Below are 20,296 nucleotides of genomic sequence, written 5' to 3'. Positions count from 1 at the left end.
TTATACCCATCAAGGAAGGAGCAGTGATCTGAAGACTCGAGGCCCACACGACTTCTCTTTGGCATAAGATGAATGTGAAGAATAAATATAATGGAGAGCTTTTCTTGAATTACTCACCCATAGGCTCCATTGCTAATCAATTTAATTGTTTCAAAATCACTTTCCCGAGGTTTCCTCCGAAGTTTCAGGGAAGCATTGGAGCTCTTGGAAACAAAAGATGGAAGTTAAAACACAGTTTAGAATTTGAGGAAATTATTTTAATGGCAAAACAAATAACCCCTGGACCAATGCCTTGCTGTTCAAGATGCTGAATTACAGGATTCCGGCTCCAGGAACCTGGGGGCAACTCTGAGGATCAATCTTTTGCAGCAGGCTGACCTCCTCATTACACAGTCTCAGCTCCATTTATGCAAACCCACATTTCCAAGGGATAAAGGCACTAAGCTTTTTAAAAGCTCCTGATCTTATTTCTTCTCTGTCACCTATTCAAGTCAGCCTCATCCCAGCCTTATGACATCTTAAGACTTAAATCCAGCATGCCAAACCTTCCTTCTGGTTTTTTTCAGTCAGAACACAGGGGGCCAGAGTGGCCACCCACGGGGTCAGAGATGACATAGCTTCTTGTCCCTCACCAGAGAATGTCTGTTTCAATCCTGTAGCCATCTTTTTTGTTTTGAAAAAGGTAGTTGGGGACAAATGGAACACTGAAGAATGCCTCCCATTCTTTACCTCTCTAACAGAATTCTTATGATGGTTGGCTACCAATGTTCTAAATGCCAATGCTCTAAAAAGTTTAGCTCAAAAGCCAGGAATAAACACTGTGCTCTTAATAAATATTCTCATGTTCTATCTACCTTAATAAGAAGAGAGTTCTAACAGCCTCTTTGCTCCCCTCTCCAGAGTCCAGAATCCCCTTCCTGTCATCGTGGGAAAAACCCAAGACTCTGAGGTGTGTCCCTCCTCCCTCTCAGTGCATCATGGCTGAACCTGTCATCCTGCTCACCTTGGAGAGATCCCCGTCTTCATCTCTGTTTAGTTCTCTCACCATCCTGGGTGACTTCCAAGTCTACACAGGCAGCATTACCAGTCCCTGGCCTCAGAGTGTCTTGATCTCCTCAACTCAAACAACCATGTCCTTTTTTTGCGTCCCCTGGGCCTCTGGCCACAGGACCTGGATCTGTTCATTACCTTGGCAAGGCTTAACTGTAGAAGACAGTTCCAGACTGGGACACGGACTGGTTTAAGCCATCCCAGTGTGAGGCTCTTTCCTGGCTCTGGGCTACAAAACTTGGTGCTAGCCTCCTAGCTCACTAGTTCCTCCCTATCTAGTGATGTCTTTATGTCCATGAGGTCTTTCTTCTAAGCCACTCCCACCTCCACCAGACGCTCTCTCCCCAAGTGCCAGAAGATAGCAGATAAGACAATCACCAGTTTGATGGCTCTTTGTGGGTATTTCAAAGAAGCGTCAGTCTCAACACATTCAAAATTATGACAATTATAATAATAAAATTAACAAAATACATGTTTATTTTGCACTTATTATGCTATACCTTTCTGACCATTCATTTTACATGGAATGTCTCCTTAAATCTGTGTGTAGGGGGGAGGAATATTGGGGTTAGAACCCAGGGGAATTATACCTCTGAGCTATATCCTCAGCCCTTAAAAAATAATTAAAAAAATCTTTGAAACAGGGTCCCACTAAAATGCTGAAAGTCTTGCTAAGTTGCTTGAAACTGGCCTTGAACCTGCAATCCTCCTGTCTCATCCTCTCAAGTACTAGGATTACAGGCATGTAACACCATGTCCAATTTTTCACTTATTTTTTTATAGCTTTTTTATAATTATTTTAAAGATGGGAAAACCAAGCCACTGAGAGCCATTTCCCACAACTTATATACCTAGTAAGAGACAGAAATGGTCTTAAAATCCAGGCAATCCAAATCCAAAGCCCAGGTTTCCAGCCCCCATACTACATACATAGTCTGCTCTCTTTTCCTAAGCATCCCCATCCTGCTCCATCCTGGCTTCTCTTCTGGTGTTCACTATTGAGTAGAATCACCACTGGGTAGAACGGCCCCCGCCAGCAGAACCTTACAGCAGCCTCAGACCTCACTTTCTCACGGCCACCTTATCTGTTCCCTGCACCCATCTGCTTTCATTTCTTTAAAGACATGATGCTGATTGGGTCATCCTCGATTACTCCTTCCACTCCCACATATGCATACACTCCTCCAAAGTTCAGTTGCTTACCATTGCTTTTAAAAAGAAAAACAAGCCAGGCGTGGTGACGCACGCTTGTAATCCCCGCACTTGGGAGGCGGAGACAGGAGGATCGCACAGGTTTGAAGACAGCCTCGCTGGCTTAAGAGACCCTGTTTCCAAATAAAAATATAAAATAGGTCTGGGAGTGTAACCCGGAGGTAGAAGGGTTCCATACCCAGTACCACCAAAACCAAAAACAACCCAACAAATATGAGCAGCAGGGACCGGTGTCCAGTCTTCACCCAAGGTCTCAACGGTCTCCCTTGCTCTTAGCCTTCAAATGCAACTCGCATCTGGAAGGCTCCCTCTACCTTTTTTCATCTTTTTTCATCTTTCAATCCTTACACTTCAGCTCGAGTGCCGTGTCCTTGGGAAGTCTTTTGGGTCTGGCCATATTAAGGCAAATCTTTTTATGTTATGTTCGGGTAGCACCTGACCTTTACTGTTACTGTCTTTTGTGCATGATTTCTTTTTATAAATTTCTGTTACTCTTCAAAGGAAGGTACTACAAATTGTATGCCTAGTGTCTAGCACAGTGCCTTACACTGAGAAGTACCATCAATATTTGTTGAACTGAGCAGTTAATACAATCGAAATCTCCCGATGCTAAAAAATAGAAAAACCAGCAACATATTTTATTAAGCAAGACACTTACGCTCACTGATTCATCTGTTTCTGGTGTTTCGGCTGTCCCACTATCATAGTTCCCCAATTGAGCCATTTCTAAGTTAAGGAAAAAAAAAAGTACAATTAAATTGCAATTAGGAGAAGCTAGAACAAAACAAAAATATTTTCTCCATTATTAAAAAGAAGAGAAAAGTTTATTCTATACTGCAATATGCCCATGGGAAAATCTTACATTTAAATGGTAAGAACCAACAACTGATATGTTGAACTTACTCAGTACACACTGTTGCCTGGAACCCCTTTTCTTAGGGACTAGAGACTAAGCCGCTGCTCTAGCTAGCTACCTTCACTGGTTGGTGCAATTATGATAGCTGGCAAAGAGTTTGGTGGGTTAATAACTCTGGTTATATCCCAATATCCAAGAGAGACCAGTCTTCCTAGGCTCTGACAGTAGCAGAGGTGTACTGGCCACAACTTAGAAGGCTCTTGACTTGCAGCAAGCATCCCTTATTCTATTCTTTGACATTTCCTAAGAGATATCTTAACCTATGCAAAGAATTTGCAATGTATCAGAGGTAGTAATGGTGGCAGTTAAGAAGGCTTTATGAAAAGGCAGGTTCCCACCAATATTGGCACTGGCTAGATAAGGGACTTCAGGCTCTGCCTCAGTAAGATGGGGAGAATACTACTTATCTCTTACAGCTTTTTATGAGTATTTTACAGGATAATGCATGTAAAGCCCTTAGCATGTTGACAAAAAAATTAAGTGCTCATTAAATGTTGATTGTTATTTATTATTAATTACATTGGATAGAGTTGTCAGTTCTGGGCTGGATGCCACGTGTTTTACACCAGCTTACGTACTGCCCTGGTGGTCTACTGAAAAGCGACAAAGGCATTTAATTGCTCAAAGCTGACGTTGCAATGCATCCTTGAGTTTGTGTAAGTAAATAAGAAAACCTAATTTATTTATTACTCATTTTTGTCTTTATTTTTTTATTTTTTTCAGCAAAACTCAAATGGAAGGGTAGGAGAAGAAGAAGGCTGAGGTTGATTAATGGAGTAGCTACATTTGGATATGTGTAAAAGTATGAATGCAGCATGGTGAACCTGGACATTCATTTTTGTCTTTAAAAATACATGTTTTATAAAACAACCTGCAGAATATAAAAGAATTTTCTCCCAAAGCATTTTTAATTTTATTAAAGTGATCATTTTAGCCACACAGTTTCATATGCATTTAAAATTATTTCTTAGGCTCCTATATCACATGTTCATGTTCTTATAAATAAAATCACCCATATGGGGCAGTAATCACTCATAAGAGATAGGAAGCAAAACAACATCAGAGTGTTAACTTTAGGTAAAAATTTACAAACTCCAGATTCTGAAATAACTCAAGATCGAAACTAACTTTCCCAGTTTATCTATAGGAGAAACTCCGAAATAAAGATGGACTTGGTATGAACTATATATTTTCTTGAAGTTAAATATTTAATATCAGCATCTTAGATACATTGACATTGACATTGAGACAAACCAAAACATTTGGTTGGAGGGGCTCGCAGGAAAATGCAAAAAAAAGAAAAAATAGTATTGTTTCAAAAACAGCAATAGGACTCCACATATATTAAGCAATTATTATTATTATTATTATTTTTGGTGGTACTGGGGTTCCTGGAAGCCCTTCTACCTTAGGGCTACACTCCCAGATCTATTTTATACTTTTTATTTGGAAACATGGTCTCCTAAGCCAGCGCGGCTGGCTTCGAACCTGCGCAATCCTCCTGTCTCCGCCTCCCAAGCGCGGGGATTACAAGTGTGCACCACCACGCCCGGCTTAAGCAATTATTTTGCTATGTAATTACAGGGCTGCACACATATAATCCTCAAAATAGCCCTATTCATAGGTACTATATTATCCCCTTTCTACTTTATGAAAGAAACTGAGACACAGAGGCTCATTAATTACATGGTCAAAGTCACAGCATACATAGCTCTAGCACTTTCCAGCTCTCAAAGGACAGAGTTTAGGTATGTTGGTTAAAATGTCGACAAGAAAGGAAAGCAACTGTAGACTAGAGTTGTCGTCATTTATTAAAGTACTTGGAGAAGTCACATTTTAAGCGTTAACAAAGAGATTAGAAACAATCCTGAAATTGTCAAGTTAAAACAACAACTCCCCTCCCAGGAATAAACTTATATTTTTAAACTCCAAATGTGTCAAATATGACTAGTATTTCTTTAAGGCCTCTACCCAGGTTTATATATGGGCTTCAAATTATTCACCTGCTCAAGTTCAGCCTACAGTGTTATTCGCTGCCAGATAAGAAGACTGTGCGGAGCTCACTGTCTACAACACAAGGGCTGACGCAACCCCAACTACACCAGCGTGAAGTGTCACTATAATCTGCTCTGACAGCCTCCCCCACTCCAATTATTTTCATAAAAAAACAAATTAAAGGACGGTTCTGTCTTAAATAGAATTTCTGCTAAATAACTATTATCTGGGAAATGCATATTATTTGTAAGCAGTGGGTAGTAATAGAACGGAACCCAGAGTCAGCTTCTGAAGCAGGCAGCGAAGGCAGCATTTTGTAATGCCTGAAGAGATTTTTAAAACTCATCTAAATACCATTAAACATCTGCCCTTTTTATTTCATTGATTTAAACCATTTCTGAAGACTCATGATTCAAAAAGGTAAAGATGGTAATTTAAAAGCCATGGGGGAAAATCTCTCCCCAGGGAACTTTTCAGAAAAGCAGCCACCAGTCTCTGATAAGTGATGAATCTGTTGTGGTATTGCTTTCAGTACAGTAGAAATTTATCTGGCATTATCTCCCAGTAATGCATGCATCATTTCACTGGAAGCAAAGATAGGATGGCCATAAGAGCAAACAAAGCAAGCATCAGAGGAGAGCAGGGCAGAGAGCAGCAGGCTCCCTGGCTGTAGAGAGAGGGGAAAAAAATCTCCCATGCCAACGTTTACTTCCATCACAAACAATTGAACAGGATAAACGCTGTCTGCAAATTCAATTTAATGAACCAGGAAGACAATTTTGAATGAAGGAGTCACTGGTTGTTTATGAGTCTTTTTAGGCTGTAATAACCTAAGCGATATAAATAACAGTCCCAAACAATAATGAACAGGAAAAGGCTGGGGGGGGGTGTGACCAATATTAGATTTTTGAAAAAGTCACTAACAGGATGTTTCCCATCTTCTGTATTTAATAGAATTATGTCCTTTTTCTCCATTTAAATCAACCATAAATCCTTTTGTGAGCTTTAGAAAAAGCATTCCTTTTTGTCATGGGCTCTCTTGTTTATTACTATATTTCATACTTTCTTGAGACAAATAAACAAAAATACACCCACTAATACCACACTCAATTTAAAGCAATCTAACCTGAGTTGCATTACTTCCAAATTAAGTTTAAATGTCAATTTTAAATGAATGATAATTAATTTCTGTAATGACACTTTCAAAATTAAAAGTACTCTCAAGAAGCACTCAGTTGAGCTTTGCAAAAGAAAAAGGACTCAGAAGACTGAAATGCAAACCCTCTGGGTCAGCCTACATTCTCAGGCTGGAAAGCCTCTAGGACATCAAGGCCTGTCCGCATTCTGTAGGTAATACAAACAGGGACATGCACTTATTTGCTCCAAAGGACTCAACTTACAGTTATCTCTTTCCACTTACAACTGATCCCCCAAATGGGACTTTTAATAGACACCGCCAAAACAGGAAAAATAAAGACTTGCCACAAAGTTCATCTCTTCCATAAGATGAAAGTGAGTCAGAGGGCACCCCAACCAAGTACTCACCTTCCAGAGGGTCCTTGTTGAGCCCCAGCTGGCTGATGATGTACCTGGGGATGTCTGTTTTGATACCCTGCCCTTCTTTTGCATGACCTTCGGCTGCTTCCAATAGGTAGTAAAATTCTTCAGGATCAAACTCCTGGTGGGAGACAAAGAGATACTTCTTTGAGCCAAAATGGTCTGAGGTTTTACTACCTAAATCTCATTCCCAATAAAGCTGCTGGACATACATAATTGTAGGTAATTTGTAAAGAAAGGAGGCAAATAGCTTATTAAGTGTAGAATTTTCACTTCATTCCTGAAGCCTGTTCAGATTCTAATATATTTATATAATTGGTAAATCAATGATAATGGTCAATTCAAATGTCCTTGTAATATAATTTTTTTTTGTGGGTCTGGGGGTGGATCCCAGAGGCATTCGACCTCCGAGCTACACCTTCTGCCCTATTTTTTATTCTTTATTTTGAAACAGGGTCTCACTAAGTTGCAGAAAGCCTCACTAAGGCTGAGTCTGTCTGTGAACCAGGATCCTCTGGTCTCAGCCTCTCAAATGCTGGGATTATAACCGTGCACCACCATGTCCAGCTTGTATTATAATTTTTGAAGGATACTATAATCCACTGAAGATTTACATCTCACACATAAAAAAAATAAGTCTAATTTTTTTTTTTTTTGGTGGTACTGGGGTTCCTGGAAGCCCTTCTATCTCCGGGCTACACTCCCAGACCTATTTTTACATTTTTATTTGGAAACAGGGTCTCCTAAGCCAGCGCGCGAGGCTGGCTTCAAACCTGCTCAATCCTCCTGTCTCTGCCTCCCAAGCGCGGGGATTACAAGCGTGCGCCACCACGCCTGGCAGTCTAATTTTTTTTAAGTCAAGTCTGCTACGTTGTTCAGGCTGTTCTTGAACTCCTGGGTTTAAGCAATCTTTCCACTTTAACATTCTGAATATCTGCGACTATAGGATCACAGCACCATCCCCATTAGATTTTCATCATTGTCACTTTCTTCTTCTTCTTCTTCTTCTTCTTCTTCTTCTTATTATTATTATTATTATTATTATTATTATTATTATTTATTTTTTGGTGGTTCTGGGGATTGAACCCAGGGCTTTTGGTGGGTTTTTTTTGTTTGTTTGTTTGTTTGTTTTTTGTTTTGTGGGTCTGGGGATGAAACTCAGAGGCATTCGACCTCCAAGCTATATACCCTGCCAATTTTTTATTATTTATTTTGAAACAGGCTCTCGCTAAGTTTTGGAGGGCCTCACTAAGTAGCTGAGGCTGTCTCTGTGAACCACAAACTTCTGGTCTCAGCCTCACAATGCTGGGATTACAAGCGTGCGCCACCACGCCCAACTTAGGTCTGTTTTTTACGTGTGCCTTTTTAGCAAAGTTTCAAAATCTGAAAATTGCATCCAACAGATTTAAGCTTCTTTCTTTGCACATTCAAACACAAAAGGAATAATGTCAAACTGCATTTACTCAAAGGTTTTGCAGGAAACTTCCATGGTGCCCAAAATATTAGAAGGAATATTTTCAAAGTTATCTTTTTGTTAGTAATATTCATATAATACAAAGATTAAGAAGTAAAAATAGGAAAATAAATCTTCCAGTTGCTTGTCTTCTGTAATACTTTGGTGATACATTCTTATGTATATTATATTTTCCTTGGTCATTTGTTATTCATAGCACACATATAATAAAAAAAACTTTCAGGATCATATCACTCTAAATGGATGCCATGCATCGATGTGTGGTAAAGAACAACACTAACAGATGAAAAGTACGGTGGCTATTTTCAATGATATTCCCGAAAGTTTCTCCCCAGGATCTTTCCCATTTTGATTAATGCCTAAAACATACAACTTTAGAACCTCAGTGTTTCACTTGACAAATACCCAAGAGTTTTCAAGGGTCATCTAAAACAGGAGAATCAGGGTTCGAGGCCAGCCTCAGGTACTTATAGAGGCCCTCTCCAACTTAAAAATAAAGAATAAATTTAAAAAAAAAAGAGGGCTAAGAGTGTAGCTCAGAGGTGGAATACACACAGGTTCCAACCCTAGTACCAAAAACAAACAAACAAAACAGCCTCAGTGCAAATGAAGTAAAGCCAACCTGGTGTCAACCCACTGCCTACGCTGACTGACAGGCAGTCAAGTCTGGCACAGGAGAGCAGAAGACGACAGGTTTCAGGAAAGTGCCCCTCACATCTGCAATGTCAGCTTCCTCTGAGCTCTAAACTGTATGAAGTCTCATTTATCTAGGTCTGGATGATGCCCTACTATGTTCTTCCAAATGTGCTGCTAACTAGCACTTGCTTCCAACATGGAGTGTTTTAAAAAGCAACATTTCCCAAGCTACTTCTGGGTCCACTTATCTACGAGAGGTTAGATTTTTACTTTAGCTTTTCTGATTATAAGTGATTACATAAAAAAAGATTCATTTCCTCTGTTAAGGCAATATCTGCTCTTGGTAAATCTGCTGTTGTCTAGAAAATAAGTTTTAATATTAATTGGCATATTTTTCCAAAGAAAACTCTAGCATGTGAAACATAATTCAAAAGCTACAACAGGAACAGTAAGTCTTCCCACTACCTGTATTTGGCACTCCGTTCTCCTTCTCAGAAGTATCATGATAGCTAGTTTCCCCCTTAATCTCCAGAGACACCTGACACCAAATGGTGCATTTGATTCTGTGAGCCTGAAGGTTCTTCCACTGATGGCAATCTCTACTCCTCACCTGTCCCCTTGAGACCTTCCCCTGCTGTTTTATCTGGTAGCCAAAAGCTACTGATAAAATGAAGAAATCTCTAAAAGTCTCATTCCTTCAGATCCAGATGATGCCCTGCCATATTCTTCCAAATAGACTAACTGGCACTTAGTTCCTATATGGCACATTTTTGAAATAAATAACCACAGGCCATTAGCATATCTCTGACTTCCCTTTCTCTGCATCTTACAACTCAAAAAACCCAAAGCACAGCAAGTGTTTCAAATTAGCTGTGACATCAAATAACTATGCTGAGTGATTAGATACATTATTTCACGATCATCCTTCAAGTCTGGCCAGAATGTGATGTGACTGCTGCTTAAAACAGCACCAGTCCTAGAATTCTTTCTTAATAATCAAGGAAGACAAGACACTTATGATGTCACCTTCAACATTCACCAAGTTGTGGTTCCTCCCGACTCTTTCCATTTAGCACTGGTGTTTGAAGTTCAGTGAAACTGGAGCTTTCTGATAGTTGCAACTTTCTTACAGTAAACAATAAATAATGTATGCACTTCTGAAGGCAACTTACCAGGCACTCCAATAACCGAGCAGGACGGGCAATAACAATTAGGATCTTTCGGACTAGCTGTTTAATAAATGCCAATTCTCCGCTTTCAGAACGGTCATGAGCCTATGGAGAAGCAGTGAAAAGAGTAATATACAAAGTTGTTCCACCAAAGGGAAAGGAAAAGCAGCAAACATGTTAATTAGATAATTGCCAGTATTCAAAAATTACGTGATTTAGAAAATACTCATAAAAGATTAATAAGCAGGCATTATCTCTACATAAATGGACACTATTAAACATCTATATCCCCAAGATAGCTCTATTAGCCCAACTTTAATTACAAAAGTTTTATTTACTCTTTATGTTAAAAATCAAATGTAAAGATTTTTAATGTGAACCAAAAGTGAAGGCAACATTAAATGTTTATGATATATTAAGTACACGGTGCCCGAGCTCATCAAGAACCTGGACTTTGAGATGCAACATTTTGGATGTATGAAATGGCTAGCATAGTAATGGACTGCTTTTGTTATCTTGGACACTTAACACATTCATGAAATACGGTTCACATGTACAATGTGACTTGCCTATAAGTTAGTTATTTCACCAAATGTTAGAAATATGCAATCCTTATTTCATTTCAGCTGCATGATGGATATACATATGGATTTAGTTTCATATATTCAATAAATAATACCTATGTTCTCAATTCAGTACAATTTAGCTGATTAATTTTTAATTTTTTATTTTCTATATTACTTAAGCACAATAAACGTTCTGAGATCAAAGCTCACTTTAATAGTCATTGAAATTTTCAGTGATATTTTCTTGAAGAAATCCTGTATGTCTATATTAAGGCTGGCATTGAACAAAAGTTTTATAAGTTTAAATATAAAATCTATGCATGCTCATTTTAGGCTTCTGTAACTTTTAATTTTTTTTTTTTTTTACTTTCCTTGCAGGATTTTTTTTTAAGTACCAAGCTGATACTAGTACAATGTAATTTCTGTAAACAGTTAAAATCATTCTTAGCCGGGCGTGGTGGTGCACGCTTGTAATCCCTGCGCTTGGGAGGCAGAGATAGGAGGACTGCGCTGGTTCGAAGCCAGCAAGGCTGGCTTAAGAGACCCTGTTTCCAAATAAAAATATAAAAATAGGTCTGGGAGTATAGCCCGGAGGTAGAAGGGCTTCCAGGAACCCCAGTACCACCAAAAAAAAAAAAAAAAAAAAAATCATTCTTAAAGATAGGCACAATGTTGCATGACTTTAATCCCAGCTACTTGAGAGGTTGAGATGGGAGATTCCTGGTTCAATCTTAGCCTGGGCAATTTAGCAAGACTCTGTCTCAAAATAAAATAAAAATGACTAGGATCTGGGGGTATATAGCTCAGTGATAGAGTGCTAACCTAGTAGGCATAAATTTCTGGTTTAATCCCCAGAAACAGCAAAATTATATCTATATTTCTAAAATGGGTTCATCATGGCAAGGCCCAATCTCCCCACAAAAAGAACTGGCAGACAGAATTTATGATAAATGATTGTAACAAGTCTATTGAATTTAAGTCATCAAATCAAAGTTCCAAAACACAGGTACAGAAAACAGCTAACATTTAAAATAAAAAGAATAAGGAAAATAGCAACCACTAAAAAGTTATAGAATAGAAAGTGTTCTATATACACACACATCTTGAATAATAAAAAATCGACTTTATATTTTCTTTCTAATGTTTGTTTTGCAACACAAACAGATCTTGGAAGATACAATTAATGCTAAGAAATATGGGTTATGTCTTCTTTATAGTTTATCTTTAATTATGCTAAGTGAGATTAGTCAGTCACATAAAATAAAAAATCAGATGCTCTCCCTAATATGTGGAAGCTAGGGAGAAAATAGGTCATAGGAGGAACTCTAGAAGAAGGAGAAGCCATAGATGAGCAAATAAGGAGGCTTAACTGTGGAGGATGGGAGGAAAGAAGAGGAAAATTCCCTAATGTGCATGCTGTACATTCACAAACAGATCAAAGTCAATCACTAGGCCCAAAATGAGAGAGAGGTGGGGGGAGAGAGTGGGGTGGGCATTGAGGAAGGGTTAAATGAGTTATGTGTGCATCTATGCCTTTACCATCTTGTACTCAATAAGATGTATGACTACAGTGTACCAATAAAAAATTTTTAAAAAATACCTTAAAGATAAGGTGAAAACCTGTCTGACTTCTTGGTGAGAATTTGGGTTGGATACTGGAGTTTCTTCTTACTATGGTTATTATTGTTTTATTAATTCAAGAATATAAAAACTGTCTAAAAAGCTTGAGCACATTTTGGTGGTCTTTTCAAAGGAAAATGAGAATTTTATTATGTAAAAAATTTTAAATGGTTAAGATTATATAAATCCCATTTTAAACATCATAAAAAAATTCACTCCAACTTCTGAGAATTACCAGCCATATTCAAGGTTAAAAACTACAGTTATATGGGCTCAAATAATACTTTATCTACTAACATTAAGGAAGGAGAGAGCTTTGCTAAAACAACATCAAATGAAATGACATAATTAGCCTGCAAAGAGAAACTGCTTCCTGGCAGCTAGCAGCAGGCTCTGAAGGGAGACACTCATGGACAGCCTGAGTCTGTATTTTCAGTGTTGGTCGCTATAAAATACACTGTGATTCAGATTGGAGAGTAGATTAGAGCTTCCTATGTATTTTATTTTCTTTGGCTAAACCCACCTCAATGAAAAAGAGACTGGAGACATAAACACATTCATTTGGGATTGACCTAGACCTCAGGACTTTCAAAGGCATCAGTTAAATCAAGCTGCTCAAACCAGAGGGGAGCCTGGCATTGGCGTATGCAAAAGACCGACAGTGGGGAAAGTGGAGAGGAGATAGGCTCGCTGGGCACAGAGTGTCACAGCTGGGAACTGACGGCCGCACACTGGGAAACTGAAGCAAGTTCCCACAATTTGGCTCTATCTAGAAGGGGCAAGTTTGCTTGTGATGGATTAGCTCCAAGCTCTGGAAGGTCACTGTAAATGTGATTCTGTAGCTTTAATTTCTACAAACAGGATGGAAGAAAACTGTATATTTGTGAAGATGAACAATAAAACATTCTGATTCATACCAGACAATAACCTTTGTGCCACAAAATATATGTGCTTCTCAGGCCAAAAAAGAAAGTTCTCTAAAAATGAACAGTTTTCATCTATCATATGGCCCACTCACATGATCTTTGAAACTCTTAAGATTTATTTTTAATTGCCATGAAACAATCTGCCAAGTCTGTCATATAGAAATGAAAGAAGGGGATTATAATTTAAATAGCTTTGGATAGCAATTCTACCCTTTTCAAGGAATGCCTACGAAGGACTGAAAAACACAGAACTGGTAATTATGATAATATCCCGGGACAGACTTGTGGAATTCGAGATGGAATATCTCACAGAGGCTGACTACAGAGTTCCTCTCTGGCCTGCAATCTTCTGTTCAAAAGTATACCATTTCACAAACATAATTTTCAAGATATCCTCATAAACAGTAATAAGCATAACATTTCCAGCTGATTTGATTAAAAGGAACAGCAAAATTCGATTATTTGAGGTTACATCATAATAGATAAACTATTTTAGCATGCTTCCATATGGATTTTCTTCCTACTGAGAAATCGATAAACACCAGGCACTGAGTGTTTAGGCATCAGGGAGTTAAGAGGATGACCCCTCTTCCTCACGTTTGCCAGTAAAATGAGCCCCCAAAAGATCATTCCAATGCACTCTGGCCAGATGCACCGGGGGAGGGGACACAAGGCAGCGGGCCATATCTTGCTTTTTACCAGGAGACAGAATGGAACACTGAAGAGTATTACAGCAGTGTTCCTGCAGCTATATGTAAGTATAGATCTGCGGAGTTTGTTCTGAAGGGCAACAGACTAATGAGGATGCAGATCTGAATCAGGTACAGGTCACAGAATAAGAGGATAAATTTGGAGAACATTTAAGAAGGAAACTGTCCAAATCTAGTGGTTGCTCCATTTAGAGAAAGAGAAAGTCTAGCATGACCCAGAGTCCTAGCAGGTGACTGAGAAGATCATGATGCTAATAATGGAGACAAAGAACACAGAAAGGCAGGTTTGGTTACGGAGATGCTGAGTCTAGTTGCTGACAGGCTGGGTTGCCCACTGCTACTTCTGTGTGCTGTCCATGGGGAAAGACATACATTCAGCAGGCAGACAGCTGAATCTGAAATATCCCAGCAAGCTGCTGGCCTGAGATAGATTGCAATCCACTGGATTCTGGAGGCCTTTAACAGAACACCGCCGACAAGGTCACCAGAAGTACCAGAAGAAGGATTACACTGTGGGCAACCTACCTTGCAGAAAAAATGAGTTGGGCCACGCATGGTGGTGCATGCTTGTAATCCCAGGAGTTGAGAGACTGAGACTGGGGAATTACGGGTTTGTGGCCAGCCTCGGCTGCTTAATGAGGACGGAGTGGGACCTTGTTTCAAAATAAAAAGTAAAATAGGGCTGGGGGTATATAGTTTGGAGGCAGGATGTCCCTGGGTTCAATCCCCAATACCAAAAAAAAAAAAAAAAAAAAAGAAAAAGAAAAAGAATAAAAAAGAGTTGGAAGAGAAATCCTTGGAAGAGAGAGAAGGAATGGTCAGGGAGGTATCAAGGATAGAAAATATTTTTAAGGGGTAGGTAGGGATAAGAAAAGGTTTGAAACACTGCAGTAGAATAGACCTGTTTTAGTAAAATGGTTGGTAGATCTAACATTATAAAGGACATTAAAAAGTTTCATAAGAGAGGGTCACAAGCCACTTATGCTACAAATATGTGGGCCTATGTGTCACACGACATCCTAGGTAAAGAAAGTAAATAAGATGCAGGCCCATGCAGTCTTTCTCTTCCAGTCCAGTGTTATTCAATGTGTGCTCTGCATGCTTCTGCCAGTCCCTGAACCATTACCAGTGTGTGATAAGCTAAGTACAACTACGAAGCATAAGCACTTGGCAACTCTTAGAGCAAGCTGATCCAACCAGGACATCCAAGTGCATGATCATATTCCTGTAAATTCATTTTCCTTTTAGTGTATAGGAGAACGGGTCCATGCCAAATTGAAAATTAACAACAAACATCAGAAAAATATGTCCACCCTCCAAAGACAATTTAAGAAATACTACTTTAAAAGAGAGAGAAAGAGGGAGGGACGGATGAACGGACGGAAAGACAGACAGAGACACTGCTTAAGTGACTAGAATAGGTTGAAATGTGAGAAATGGGAACAGGGCAGGGAAAATTCTACTGGGAAGTTTGGATGGGATGAGGAAGAAAATAGTGGCTGCTAGCCAGAGAGCAATCTTATCTTGCCAAGACTAAATTCTGTAGGGGCAAGGACAGATGGATTTCTCAAAAATCAGGATGCTAGTATGCAAGTATTTTCCTTCAGTTCTATGCAAGTATTTATATATTCATGCTTCGAGAAAACCACCTATGATTACATTTACATGGGCATAATTTATGCCCTATGAGATGCAAAAATGCTATAAATTCAACTCTATAGGCTGAATGGGTTTCACTTGTAGGCTGTGGCTGATCAATTTTAGTCAGAAGAGCAATCTTATGCACTAATTCCATCCACAATGCACATGCTCCTCCTTTCCTGGGTGTTATCAGGAGCTAAGCATGCAAGTGTTAGGCAGAGACAGGTCCTGTGTTTATCTGTTATTTTGGAAATTGGATATTTTGTTAGAAGAAGAACTGACACTAATGAAAATATAAGTTGCCATTTACTACCTAACACCACATGCAGGTTAATTAATAGGACACACAGCCTGGATGAAGCCAGCAATTTTCCATTTAGCTTTCTCAGATATTAGAACTAGATAGCATCATCAAATAACGTAGATACTCTCAGGCAATTTATAACTTTGTGGGTAAGAGCAGGAAATCACTGCTTCAAAAATCCTTCACAATCCACTTATCCTAGAGTCATAGATTGTCGGTTCCCCAGGTTCCTGTAAAGGTTATTGCATTAACTTTCTATTACTATACAGAATGGCCAGAATCAACTTAGAGCAAGTAGCAATCAGGTGAGAGTCTTTCCTTTCATCTTTGCTTCCCTGGAATGTGAACTCCTTCTCATAGTTATCATATGTAAGCAAATGATCTCATAAAATTCTTTTTTTTCCGGAGAAATGCAAAGTGAATCAGCAAACTTTATATGCATGCTGCATGGTTCTTACCTCCTGTAGCAATTTATCTAATTTGTGCTGCAATTCAAGGAAATATCGTGAGGTGATGAGACCCTGGTGGGATTTATCCAAACAATCTCGAGCCAGTTCAATAATCTGATGGTGAGTGAAACTAAGCACTCCATCTGCTAGGGGAAGAACGTTGTCAGGGGAGTAGCTGGTGATGATTTCCTTTAGACGTTCTTCCATCTGAGCTGTAGCCTATTCAGAGAAGACACGCACACACAGGTGTAACATATGGAGACATGTTACGTGAACAATTCAACCATCATTCTTCCCCTGCATTTTCACAGACCTCCACAGGTTGTTAAATAGAATTCTGAAAATTAACTGTAAAAGAAACCTCACTTCTAGGCTGGGAATGTAGCTCAGAGATAGAGCGCTCGACTGGCATGCATGGAGCCCCGGGTTCGAACTCCACACAACAATAAATAACTAATTTTTTAAAAAGTAGGGTGTTCTGCATGACGTAATGATTACATTGTACATTTGTCCAAGCCCATGGATTGCACAACACCGAGCGTGAACCTTCCTATTAATGTGAACCATGGGAGGTATCGATGTGCTCGGGAGGTTTATTGATATGAAGATACTCTGGTGGAGATGATGATGGTGGTGGAGGCTGTGCATGTATAGGGCCAGTGTGTATGGAAAATCTCTGGACCATACGGTTGATTTTTTTTTATGAAGCTACAATTGCTCTAAAAAATAAAGAGGTAGAGGGGTAGGAGAAAAAAGAGGTCACCCCCTCATCCTGTGGAATAAAGATAACAAAGATTTGAGAAATAGAATAGCGCCGGGCGTGGTGGCACTATTCTACTGAGATAAGTGAAAATGAGTATTTCAGGATGCCAATCCACCTTTTTCTATATCCCACTGAATGTAAAATAGTCCATGTAAGTTATTCTTTAAATAACTCCAATAATATCTGTGTATTTCCATGCTTCCATGTTAGGTATTGGGCTCCTTCCTATGGACTGTCAAAAATGTCAAATATTTCTTTAGTTGTTACTCAAAACTTAGGACTGCTGCAGGGTTCCATCACATCAGCCAAGAGTTTGTTTTCTTGGCAAGGTTTCAATGCACCAGGACCAAGTATCTCGGATCATCTTTATCCTTTCAAAGCTCCATCATGGACAAAAGGCCAAAGAGATTCCTTTGGTTGTGGAAACCTAAAATCTGCTTTCCAGCTTTCATCTCTTTCTCTATTATCACCTATTATCTAGTCAATATTTCTTCCTAACATGAATTATATATGTGAGAAGATTCCCCTCTCCCACCCACTCTGCTGTTTCCTCTCAAGTTCAAACCTGCACCAATTAGGTAAAACCAGTATCTGTTTCCCTGGTGAGCAAGTGACGTGTGATAAACAGCTAAAACAGCTTCAATCAATGCCATCAATATTGGGTTCATTACAAATAATAAGTAGCCTACCCTTGATTTATAAAACCAAAGACTTTCTTTTGTTCTCATGCTTAGGTCAAGAAAGGCAGTGGGTCCAGAATGACTCAGACAGATTGCTTTCTCCCCAAAGTACAAAAACACTTTGGAAGAAGACCTGTGGTGGCAAGGGAAGGTGCGAGGCACCATGGAGAGCCAGTCCTAGCAGCCAGGAGGTGGAGCTGATGGCAACAGCCTCTCACAAACAATACTGTGGCTCAATTCAAATTCCTTTACCAGCCTAACCAGGGAACACTGCAACTGTACCTTCCCACTGCAAAGGATTAAAAATAGAATAGCCCCAGGTGTGGTGGTGCACACTTGTAATCCCTGGGCTTGGGAGGCTGAGACAGGAGGATCGCACAGGTTCAAAGCCAGCCTCAGCTACCTAGTGAGGCTCTCGGCAACTTAGTGAGACCCTTTTTCCAAATAAAATATAAAATAGATCTGGGAGTATAGCCCAGAGGTAGAAAGCCTCTGGGTTCCGCCTCGAGTACCACCACCAGGAAAAAAGAAAAAGAAAAAGAAAAAAATAGAATAGCTATAGACATGGGAAACTGCAGAAAAGGAAAATGAGGCTTAAAAAGAAAAACAGCTTCCATGGCACACTAATCTATCACTTCTCAGAAAGCAAAATGCTCTCTGCTTGACAATACAGCAGCAGGTAAGGGACATGAGTCCATGGAAAGCAGAGGGCGAGGAGGCCTTTGAAAGAAGGCCCTCTCTGCAACACCTCCCTGCACAACCAGCAGCATCTGCTTCAAAGCCAGTTCATTAAGCACAGAGTAGAGAGTTCTCAGCAGTTGTTAGCTGACCATTGTTTTAGCTATTTTCTTGTTCTAGGAAGGCTGCAAGACTGTTTAATGCAAGTCTTTTCTGAATTGGACCCTTACTTCCTATAACAAAACCACCTTCCAGATGCTAAACCTACGTTGCCTGTTCATTTAGATGCTAGGCATCTTCAGTTCAATTCATTACCTTTGGGAACCTTTCTTTGTAGACATGGTTCATCATAATTATTTCATGGTCGCAGCAGGCGGGGGAACGTCCAGGGCTGCAAGCAAAGCAAATTACCCTTTTAAACTTGCCACAGCATGAAATGAAAATGAGCTTTTTATTTATAAACAGTCAGTTGCATCAAAAGTGTTATGCAACCTTCATATGAAAAGTATGCTGGATTAGGCAATAAACTACAAAATCAGTCATTAGTACATGAGCATACATATATACCTCCAAACACAGAAACACGGAATAGAATTCACAAAGCAGGCGCGAGAAGTGACATGCCATCAAACCGTTACAGTTGGAATATTCGTTCAGAAAACACACTTAAATTGAGATGATATTCTGCATGTAGTATGAGCTTGTGTCATTGCGGAAAGCAATTAATGAACTACAGTTTAAAACAAATAGGGCGCTACGGCTACAAACAGTAAAATCTAGGACATGTTTAACAGTGTAATTTCACACCTTCCTCATACACCTGCTCTCGGCCACATGCCCCTGGAGAGGGCTGAGAGTTCTCCGTGACACAGGTGTCCGAAGTGAAATCCATTTTCTAGCCTGGCAAATATTTATTTGGGATGCTGAGGTAGGCATCATGTACGATAAGAAACAAAGGCATACGACTGTTGGGTGTTTTCCTCCCTTTATTCTAATAGTTTGTGACCTTCCTGGTGTACCGCGATAGATTATTTATACTCTTGGGTGGATAAAACAGCACTAGATAGCGCAGAAAATTTTTTTTCTTTTTTTTTTTTTCATTACTGGGGATGGAACCCAGAGGCATTCTACCTCTGAGCAACACCCCCCGCCCTATTTTTTATTTATTTTGAAACAGGGTCTCACTGAGTTGCAAAGGGCCTCACTAACTGGTAGCTGAGGCTGTCCCTGAGCTGCGATCCTTCCTGTTTCAGCCTCCCGAATGCTGGGATTACAAGCATGCACCACCATGCCCAGCTCGCAGAAACTTTTTAATAAAACGAAAAGTGGCCGGGCGTGGAGGCGCACGCTTGTAATCCCCGGGCTTGGGAGGTGGAGTCAGGAGGATCGCGCTGGTTCGAAGCCAGCCTTGCTGACTTAAGAGACCCTTTTCAAAATAAAAAATATAAAATAGGTCTGGTAGTGTAGCCCGGAGGTAGAAGGGTTTCCAGGAATCCTAGTGCCCCCACCACCACCACCACCACCACCACCAACAACAACAAAATGGCATTCATGTGGTAAAACTCAGTACCCCTACTCGATGCTGTGGTAAAACTTATTTTTTTAATTCTCTATCTCAAAATTACCTGTAAGGTCTACAGTTACCTAATCTGGCTATATCTGGTGTTTATAATACAAAATGAAGAAAAAAGATAGGAAGGGAAAACTCTTCTCAGTATACTTTGATAATCAACTAAACACAAAACAAGCTATGTTTTATAAAAAATTATTAACATATCAATATACATCTGTTTTATAGCATCAAGATTTTTTGCTATTGCTGGGCGTGGTGGTGCACGCTTGTAATCCCCGTGCTTGGGAGGCGGAAACAGGAGGATTGCACAGGTTCAAAGCCAGTTTCGCTGGTTTAAGAGGCTCTGTTTCCAAATAAAAATATAAAAAATAGGTGTC

The 20,296-nt window shown here is 39.6% G+C and overlaps 1 protein-coding gene across 8 annotated transcripts in view; it reads right to left on the bottom strand.

Annotated features, from left to right (window-relative positions):
* The window catches only part of MAST4 (microtubule associated serine/threonine kinase family member 4), a gene marked incomplete at both ends in the record, with an annotated part of 610,384 nt that overhangs the window by 46,269 nt on the left and 543,819 nt on the right, over positions 1 to 20,296 (bottom strand). For all 8 annotated transcript variants that reach the window (XM_080702972.1, XM_080702973.1, XM_080702974.1 and 5 more), the window contains 6 exons: positions 118 to 203; positions 2,921 to 2,988; positions 6,719 to 6,851; positions 10,013 to 10,114; positions 16,235 to 16,444; positions 18,662 to 18,737. In XM_080702972.1, coding sequence (XP_080559098.1) covers positions 118 to 203; positions 2,921 to 2,988; positions 6,719 to 6,851; positions 10,013 to 10,114; positions 16,235 to 16,444; positions 18,662 to 18,737 — 675 coding nt within the window. The remainder of the gene's footprint in view (positions 1 to 117; positions 204 to 2,920; positions 2,989 to 6,718; positions 6,852 to 10,012; positions 10,115 to 16,234; positions 16,445 to 18,661; positions 18,738 to 20,296) is intronic.

This window comes from Muscardinus avellanarius (genome assembly GCF_963383645.1).
Source record: "Muscardinus avellanarius genome assembly, chromosome: 1".
In the NCBI taxonomy this organism is placed as follows: domain Eukaryota; kingdom Metazoa; phylum Chordata; class Mammalia; order Rodentia; family Gliridae; genus Muscardinus; species Muscardinus avellanarius.
This window is presented reverse-complemented; position numbering and strand designations above follow the sequence as displayed.